Source organism: Hipposideros armiger, unplaced genomic scaffold, assembly GCF_001890085.2.
Source record: "Hipposideros armiger isolate ML-2016 unplaced genomic scaffold, ASM189008v1 scaffold_1005, whole genome shotgun sequence".
In the NCBI taxonomy this organism is placed as follows: domain Eukaryota; kingdom Metazoa; phylum Chordata; class Mammalia; order Chiroptera; family Hipposideridae; genus Hipposideros; species Hipposideros armiger.
Genome location: NW_017732355.1, coordinates 511,330 through 520,924, shown reverse-complemented (window position 1 = coordinate 520,924; position 9,595 = coordinate 511,330). Strand labels below are relative to the sequence as shown.

The window sequence follows — 9,595 nt, the reverse complement described above, 5'->3', positions numbered from 1 at the left end:
ATGGGGGTAGAGACCTGTTACCTGCATAAGGATTTCTGAAAATCTCTCAGTAATTCACAGCCAGGTCCAGATGTTTAAATTACTAAGTTGAATAGCCCTTAAACCTATTATAAGTGTTCTTAAACATGGTTCAGCATTTTCTCAGGAATTCCAAATTTTTTTCCTCAAATAATAGAGAACAAAGAGAGCGAGAGCAGGCTGAACTCGATGGAACCAGTGGTCTGGCTGAGGTGGACCCAGAACCAATTATTGTTAATCCTTTCCAGCCGATAGCAACCGTAATCATTGAGGTATGGATAGTGGCAAATGTAACTTTTATATCTTAACTTATAAAGTTGGAAGTTAAGAAAAGCGGGGAGTTGAGAAAGGAGGCAGGGAGATAGAAAGAAGTGTTTCACCGGAGGCTGATTATTTCTAAAAGAATTAAATGGGAGACACGGGTTAAAGGTTTGCTGCTTTTTCTCCCTTTTCAAATTTACCTTCTAAACTAGTATAAAAAGGGAAGATGACTTCAGAATTAACCAAGAATGAAAATTAAGATTGAAAGTAGCAACTATAATAGTTACTGTTCTGATAAATCTTTTTTTTTTGTCTTTTATTTCATGTGGTAGTAATATATTTACTCTTGTTTACATTGTCTTTGTCCCTGAATTGCTCTTACTGTTTCTTTACAGTCATGTTTCGATGCTTATGGTGTATTAGAATACAAAAATGATTTCCTAATTATTTACCCAGGTCACTTAAGAATGTTTGAAACTATAATAAATTCTTCTATCTGTTAATATTATTTATTTTAATTGTCAGAAGTTTCATCAAAATTCATTTGTAGATTTTAATTATGAAGAAGTTAAGGCGTTGTGTGTGTGTGTGTGTGTGTGTATGTGTCTGTGTACCTGTCTTTGTTTTCGTTTTCTACTGGTGTCCAGAGTTGGCACTGGCCCTGCCTTCCTCGCCCTCAGCAACCATGCCTCCCCCGAGGCAGTGCTTCCTAAACCTGCTCTCTATTCACTGGGAGCACAAAGTGGCAGGTGGCTCACTGGTCCCACTGCCTGTATGTTCTCCATTCCTCTTCCCCTGTCACTGCCTCCTTCCACACAGGTGCTCATCTGGAAAGGTGGATGCTTGTTTCTCCTTGGGGCTGCTGCTGAGGGAGGCAGCTCCGCAGGTAAGAAGATGATTGGATCATTTTAGTATTGCTTTATTTTGCAAAATAATTGGTAATATGAAATAGTTGCTTTCAAGTTGCTTAGGTACCAGAAGGTTAATTGTATTTAATCATTTTATTAGCCCCATTGACATTTAGCTTAAGTGTGTGCTTTTCTAAGTATAATAAAGCCATCTTAATAACGTGAACAATTGTTTTGTCTCCGTCCTATTTAATATTATGTTTGTTAAGTTTTATTTTATGCTCTTTAAACATATTGGTAGAGAAGAGGGAAATCAAGTTTGACATTTTACTTTCAAACGTTAATTTACTCTATATATAATAAAGCTCACCTTGTAAATAATGACCAATTATTTTGTAGTACCATGGTTACTTAGAAGGCCTTAGTGCTTTTACCAGCATTGTATTTTTCACAGCATAAAGATGTGAACAATACAGAATAGTATATCTTATATTTAAAGTCTCTGAATCAATCAATGGCATGGGGAAAGTGCAGTTATTGTGCTTTTAAAGCTATAATAATTTTAAGAAGATGATCATTAAAGAGATGAAACAAATGAAAAATTACCTATAGTCTCGTTTATACCAAGTTGATTTTCTTTTTTTCCCCTCACAAAACTCCTCCTTTAAATGTTTGCATTTTAGAGAAGCACCTTACATTCCTTTTATTTTTACCACAGATAATAAAAATGGTGAGGTATTGGTTCCAGAACAGACGGACAGATCAATAGACATTATTGTTGATAAACATTGAATACATCTATGTATGAGCATTTCGTGAAAGATAAAGGTGACATTTCAAATGTGGGAGAAAAGGAGGTTGGAATAACTGAACAATTATTTGGAAAAAAGTAAAATTATTAAACATGAATAACAAATTAAATTCCAGAAGACTTAAATGTATAAAAAAAGAAGCCTTAAAAATACCAGCACATAAATATAGTTAAACATTTGTGTATGTGTGGAGGAGGAAAAACTTTCAAAGCAGGGTAATCAAGCTACAAATCAAAAAGTGAAAATAGATAGATCTTATTATATTCAAATTTTTAAGAGGTGTTCTGCAAAGTTAAAGGCAATAAAACCCAAGCAAACCCTAATTAAAAACATTTGAGACATATAGGACAAAAAAAGAACCCTTAAAAATTACTATGAAAATATGATAATCTAATAGAAAAGTAGATATTGGGTCACCATGGTAGTTCCCTAACAAAAAAATAAAAATGGCAATAGGGTATTTAATAATCCATCTTCACTAGTAACAAAAACAATAAGCTAAATCAAACCAACACTGCAGTAAAACATTTATTAGTTTGACAGATATAAAAGTTTGATAGTGATACACAGCATTGAGAACTATATGGGGAAATATTACTCTCCCAACCTTTTACCTGGGATGTAAATTGACTAGTTTTTCTGAATGAAAGTTTGTAGTGTTTCACATTTTAAAATGTGCTTACCCATTGATCCAACAGTTGCACTATTCGGAACTTATTCTAAAGAACTAATTCAATCTTGGTATTTCTTTTAATAGTGAAAAATTGAAAATAACTTCTTTGTCCATTGATTGGGAATTGGTAAAATAAGTTATAATATAACCATTCAAAGTGATAATGTAATTGAATAAAGTAATAATAACTAACACATACAGCATTATGTAACACTTTACTAGTTGTCAGGCACTATTCTAAGCACTTCATATATTCAGTGACAAGGAAAGAAATATATATTAAATAAAATCTTCAATTCTTTTTTGTTTAAAAAACAAATACAAATATGATTATATAGAGAGAGACAATTCATCACATTTATGTATGTTTGTGGGTGGTGTATGTCTGTATGTGTGGCAAAGAAAAGCACCTCTTGATTATATGCCAAATAGTGATCATCTCTAGATTGTGGAATTACTGGTAATATTTATGTCCTTTATTTATACAGTCTGTTTTCAAAATGTTTGGCAATTAGCATATTTTAATGATATCTTCAACAAATAACTTTTTAATAGAAATATGACAGTTCCCCGAAGTTACAGAATGCTCTTGGATTGTTTGATTTCTCCCTTAAAACTATCTTATATGCAACTGTAATATTAAAGATGACATATTTCACTTTTGTTAGAATGAAAAAAAACTTGAAAAAGAGAAAAAGAGGCAAAATATGGAGAAAGACAGTGACGACTGCCCCCTGAAACATAAAATGGAGCATGAGCACGTAGAGACACAGAGCCAGATCAGTGACAACAGCCAGAAAAACAATGAGTTTGGAATAGTGGAAAATTATAAGGAAGCGTTAACACAGCAGTTGGAGAATGAAGATGAGACAGACCAGCCATCATCAGAATCAGGTGATAAAACTAGTCATTAAATAAAAAGATATACATAGTCATTATACTTTTTTCATTTGTTATGGTTATATTCACAAAAAATGTACTGTAATATTTTTTGTCTCCAAATGCAGTATTTGTCATGGTTTTTAGTTACTCAGTCAATTTGCTAACTTGCGTTTTTATTCATTATCCTTTAAAATGTAGCTTTTTGTAACTTAAAAGAATTTCAGCAGAAATTTTAATTTCAGTTTCATAAATTTGGAGTATAGCATAGCTCCAGGAATCCTTGGAATGTGTTTAATACCTTTAAGACTTTTTTGTGTTTTTTGTTTGTCTTCAAGCCTCATAATGCTACAATCAGCATCATTTCCTTTATTAACTTGCTATTTCTGTAGGATGCAGACATGATCACTTGAACATTTTAAAAGCCTTATCAAATAGCCATGTTCCTCTTATTTTAATATCATATAAAATCTTTTTTCTAAGTGGTTGTGTGATTTAACAGTAAGTTCATGTCTTTTGGTCTCAGAGAAAGACAGCCTGTGTTTGGAATCAAACAACCTGATATAGAATCCTGACTTTTCCATCTACTAGATCCATCTTATGTTATATAATGTTCTTCAGTCTTGGTTTTTTTCACCTCCAAAAGGGAAATAGGCATCATCTTTTTTTCACAGTGCTTTTCGGGTTACTTTCAGTAAAAATAACCTGATGATATTCTTAGCACGGGGCCTGACACATGGGGATACCCAGTAACTATTACTGCTTTGCCATTCCTAGTTAGCAATATGGTTCCATTGTACAGTATATAAGGATTTTTGTACAGTATCAATGAGTTGATGAAAATAAGATCTCAATCCCTGAGGTGCAGATTAGTTAACATGAATATTTTGCTATATAAAAAATAATTAGATTTGAAAGTTATACTTTTTGTAAGTTGGGAGGTTTGGGTAGCCATGCAGCGGAGTTGGCAGAAAGTAGACCTAAAGTGGCCTCTCAATATATTGAAAGAACTCTTTTTAACACTAATACATTGTTAAAGAGCAAAATGATTTGGCAGATGACTTGAAAGTAAAGCGTAGGAATATCTGAGATAGTGAATCATATAACTATAATTATTAGTGTTATTTTAATTAACATTTTATAATTTAGAACATGGTTTCAGATGCCTCATATATATTATTTAACAAAGCAATCCTAGGATATATTATTCCCATTATATGGAATAGGAAACCCAGGGACTTGGAGAGGCTGAGTAACTTATTTAAGATCATATGCCTCATCTGTGGCTGGGCTGAGACCCCCACTTCAGATCATGCTTTCTCTATCATCTTTTGCTCTTCCAAGACCTGGAGCTACTGCCCTTGCTGAAGTACTGTATATTTCTGGAGGCTCTTTTGCCTTTCTCCAGCTTTAAAGCTCTCAGCTCTAATTGTAAAATGATGTCTTTGTTTCTATTTGGAATAAAATGTCACAAATGACACTCGTCTATTTAGAAAAATAACATGTTTCCAAACACATATATTTATATTTCTCATTGCTTTGTAGCTTTCATAGATTGACTATTTCTTGTGTAACAGAATTCCCATTTTCGAAAATGTACTACATATCTATAAATTTAGCAGTGTGGGATTGTCAGTGAAAATATTTCAGTAACTGTGACCTTTGCTTATTTAACTATTATGACAAACTGGTTTACATTGTTTAAGTTTACATGTTAACAACATAGATGTCCTTAAAATGTTTATATGTGCTTAAGTGAGAATCTGTAAATAGTTATCGTTAGAAAGAACAAAAATTCATTTCTGCAAGGTCCAATAATGTGATTTTGGTTGTATATATTTATATGGAGCATACATTGTTTGGGGGTTATTTTAATGGGTAATGTGTTTAGATTTAGGGTCTTTTTTCACATTTCAAAGAATTATTTTTGGACTATTTACCTAAAATCATTATGTATATCCTATTGAGATAAATCAACACTTCTCCTATTTCCCCAGGCCATTTTGAGTTTTATGGAAATCTCTGCAATTAGAAAATTACATTTATTTAATATGCATTTGGAAAAAGATAAGTTACTTTTGAAAATGTGAACTTTTTTTGTATTCTGAATAATCTCATAAAATTTAGAATATAGGCTTTTTGTTATTTGCACCATACATGTTAATCATTTATTCAATAAGCAATCATTTTAAAAATATTACTCTAAGTAAAAGCAAGCTCACATTTTGTTATTGGTTGAATTGAAGATATATTTCTGTGGTACTAATAAAGTCAATATTCTAGTTCTATTCTTAATTTTTATTATAGAAGTTTACTTTTTTCCAAAGGCATAAATAAAGTTCTATGTTTATGTTCTTGTAGATAACAGTAAAAAGAAAACTAAGAAACTAAGAATAAAAAGGAGTCACCGTGTAGAGCCTGTCAATACAGATGACCCTGCTCCTAAGAGCCCAACACCACCCCCACCTCCTCCTCCTGGTGAGTAAATTGATATTGACACTGAATATAGAAATGCTGCTTTAAACAATGAAGAAAAAGAAAAAAAAAATTGTGTAGTTTTTATTCAAGAGATTCATTAACTTGAGAATTTGTGAAAAAGGTAGAATTCTTTACTCTGCCTGCTTTGTTCAAAATTTGTCAACATAAATATCTATTGCTTCTTTTAACCAGAAAAAATGTTTTATTAAAGTTAAAAAAAAAAGTTACATTAATAAGAAAACCTTACGTAGGTACTTCCTAGAATCGATTCAATTCATATTTGAAATATCAGTACCCAGATTGCTAAAAGGAGTTTAAGTTTAATGAATGGATGGCTAATAGGAACTAAAAAAAAATTGCATCTTTCATTCTGAAAGTTAACATTTGAAAACAAGATGTGTGAATTTTTCCATTATATTTCCAACATACATACCGACCTTCTAAGTGGTTATGAGGATTAACTGTAATACTGCATGTAAAGCACTGGGACATAACTAACTGCATAATAATTGTGAATAATTTTTAGTACAAGACATAGTACCACTTATAGTATAGGTGGTCAATAAATATTTAAATGTAAATGTTTTTAGTGTCCTTTTAGCTCTGCTAGAAGGCTTTAGATGGTAACATTTTCTTGGAGAATTATTTGAAGACTCATTTCTAATGTTCAATTTGATAAGTAAACATTTCTTTTAGCCTCTGCTAGGGGTTACAGTAAATAGCCTAAGGTTACTTATGATAGTGGTGAAGATGCTTATATTTTTAACTAAAGGTAAATGAAAATTTAAATCAAATGTTACCAACCTAAAATTACATTTTTAAATAGAAGACGTTTAAAATGGATTTATGGCTATTCAGTATTGTGTCCTCTCGTATATGAACTGACATCGTATGTTATATACATTCCTGTCAAGGGAGGGATCCTCTCAACAGACCCAAGGAGACATTGTTTAACAGTGTTTTAAATGTTTTTCTTTTTCTTCAGTTGGCTGGGGAACCCCTAAAGTCACTAGACTTCCAAAACTTGAGCTTCTTGGTGAAACACGTCATAATGGTAATGCAAAAGGATCAGTTTTCAAATACCTATACATATCACAGTCACTTTTCTTTACCTCATTACTTCAACAGACTTTTATTTTTGAAAGCCTTTCAAATCCATAGTCATCCTTTTTCATTATACGTACTTTGCTTTTTCCATTTAATTTATTTTTTTTTATTCTTAAGTCCCTTTGACTCTATATAATTTGATTTGATGTTTACCTTAGACTACAGAGGTGAAAAAATAATCATAGCTTGTGTGTATCCATTATATATTTATGTAAATAGTGATGGAAAGGGAAAGGTTTTAAAGCAATTTAAATTAAGTAGACATTACAAGTATAGTGCTAAAAAAGCTGCATTGCCCTATATGTGCTCAATATACTCAGTGATGCCACATAATCGTTCTTTGTCTGCTTCTAAGAAGACACGTAGCTGCTGAATATTAAAATGAAGATCAACACAATTGCAGAATCAGAGATCAATCAAGCATACCAAGTAAAGTTCACCTAAATAGAAAGTTACTGAAGACTTTATTGCCTCAAGAAAACAGTTTTCTTTGGATGAAATTAACATAAGGGGTAGTCCAGCCAGGATATGGCAGTAGAACTGCACTCTAGAAAACTAGAGAAAGGACTGTGGGAGTAGGGAACTGCCTGATACAACAGGCAGAAGCTCTGATTTCAGACCATCGGCCTAGATTCTTTCAATAAATATTTCCAGAATGAAAAAGGATACTTATATATATGGAGCTCAGTAAACCTCTCCATCAAGAACATCCAGTTCTCTTTTCGATGACTCTGTTTGCCTAATCTAGAACTTGGTGTCCCATTTATTAGAAAAAAATGTCAGAAGTTTAAGCTTTAGAAAAACTTACCCATATAATTTGAAATGATATCAAAGTGTATAAAATGTTTTTATTCAAAAAGTATATAAATGTAAATGTGCTATTTACTTTCTTTTTCAGAATACTGTAAATCAGTAATGAAATATTGCTTTATAATCATTAGTAAAAATGAAAGGATTTGCTTTCATTTCTAAAGACAGAAAAGTTTGTCCTTGGGCTATGTCAGAATTGCAGTGACAGCACATCTGTTTGGTTGACTACTTTACATCACAGTGTTTTTATTGACTGTGATAGGTTAGTTCCAGTTTTATTCTACTCTGAAATTGTATAGGTTAGAATACATTTGTCAGTTTAAATATTCATTGTGATGTTAGAAAAAATTACATAATGTTAATATGTGTTTATATATGTATGTATATGTACATATATAGAGAGAAAATATTAATTTTTCCTATGACAGATATTTTTTCTCTTACTGAATCAGGCATCCAACAAATAACTATTTTGAATTTGACAACACCTAAAATATTGGTGATATCAAGATGAATAAGACATAAATTCTGCCTTTCTGGAGATACTCATCTAACACAATGCTTCAGCTTACTATAGTATATATGACAATTCACAATACCCAGTTAAACGTTCTATGGTGCAGAATTGGAGTCTGTGTACAAATTGCATGGATGGTAGTGAAAAATGGTATTAGAACTGGGTCTCTAAAGAACAAGAAGAGGCAATAAGCAGGAGAAACAGACTATTCCAAGGTAGAGAGGTGGGAAAGGACATTGCGTATTTGGAAAACAGTATGAAGTTACTTGTGACTAGAGCTTATATTCACATGGGTAGAGTGGGTAAGAGAGAGGAAATTTAAGTTATATAGGGAGCATTGAAACTGGAATTACGGTTTAGGGCCAGATTGTGAAGGGTCTCACATGTATGTTAAGATGGCTGGATCTGCTGTAATTCTATAAGAGACACTATACATTGTTAGCAAGGAAATAGTGTTACTAGATTTGTTGTCTGGGAAAACAGTTTTTGACACAGTGTGAAGCACAGACTTGATATGGCCACACCTGAGGTAAGGAAGGACCCCAGCTAGGAGGCTGTTGGAGTAGTCAAAGTGAGAAATGAGGAATGGAAACTGAAATGGAGAATAAGAAATGTATGCAAGGAATATTTTAAGAAGTAATATTTTAATAAGTAACATTTGATGAATGGATGTGTGGGCTGAGGGGGAGCAGAATAGAGGATTATTTAGTTCAAGGGGCTGGAAGGTTGGTGCTACCTCTAAGATTGAAAATACATGAGGAAGAAAGAAAAACACACGAGGAGGAAGGAAACCTGCTTTGGGGGTATGGGTAGGCTTATCTATTTGGAAACATCTGTAGTCCAGTAGAAGTAAGATTCTGGAGCTCAGGAGAAAAGAAGGGACCCGGGTGGATGGGAGGGTGTGTAATAGATTTTTTTGTTTCAGTTGTTATCACACGATATGAATGCTTTGCCCATAATGCATGTTCTGTAATTGGTTTACTGAATGAATGCAGTTGAGGGAATGATAGCTTCCTATTTCTGAGGGAAAGTATAGAGAATGAGGAGAAAAATTACTAATTGTAGCATCAAGGGGAAACATTACAGTTAAGGGAAGTTGAAAATGAGCTAAGGTTGTTTTTGTTTTCTTTTGTTTTTCCTCACTTTCTTGTGTTTGTTTTTAAATTAGAACTCCTGGGAAAGAATTATAATA

General features: G+C 32.5%; 1 protein-coding gene across 4 annotated transcripts in view; it reads left to right on the top strand.

Moving 5' to 3' along the window:
- The window catches only part of ARL13B (ARF like GTPase 13B), a 74,524-nt gene that overhangs the window by 61,464 nt on the left and 3,465 nt on the right, over window positions 1–9,595 (top strand). For 3 of the 4 annotated variants that reach the window (XM_019631548.1, XM_019631544.1, XM_019631546.1), the window contains 4 exons: window positions 176–290; window positions 3,281–3,506; window positions 5,853–5,969; window positions 6,955–7,023. In XM_019631548.1, the coding sequence (XP_019487093.1) occupies window positions 176–290; window positions 3,281–3,506; window positions 5,853–5,969; window positions 6,955–7,023 (527 nt within the window). Of the gene's footprint in view, window positions 1–175; window positions 291–1,098; window positions 1,166–3,280; window positions 3,507–5,852; window positions 5,970–6,954; window positions 7,024–9,595 lie in introns of all 4 variants that reach the window. The other variant, XM_019631545.1, reaches the window with a different exon arrangement.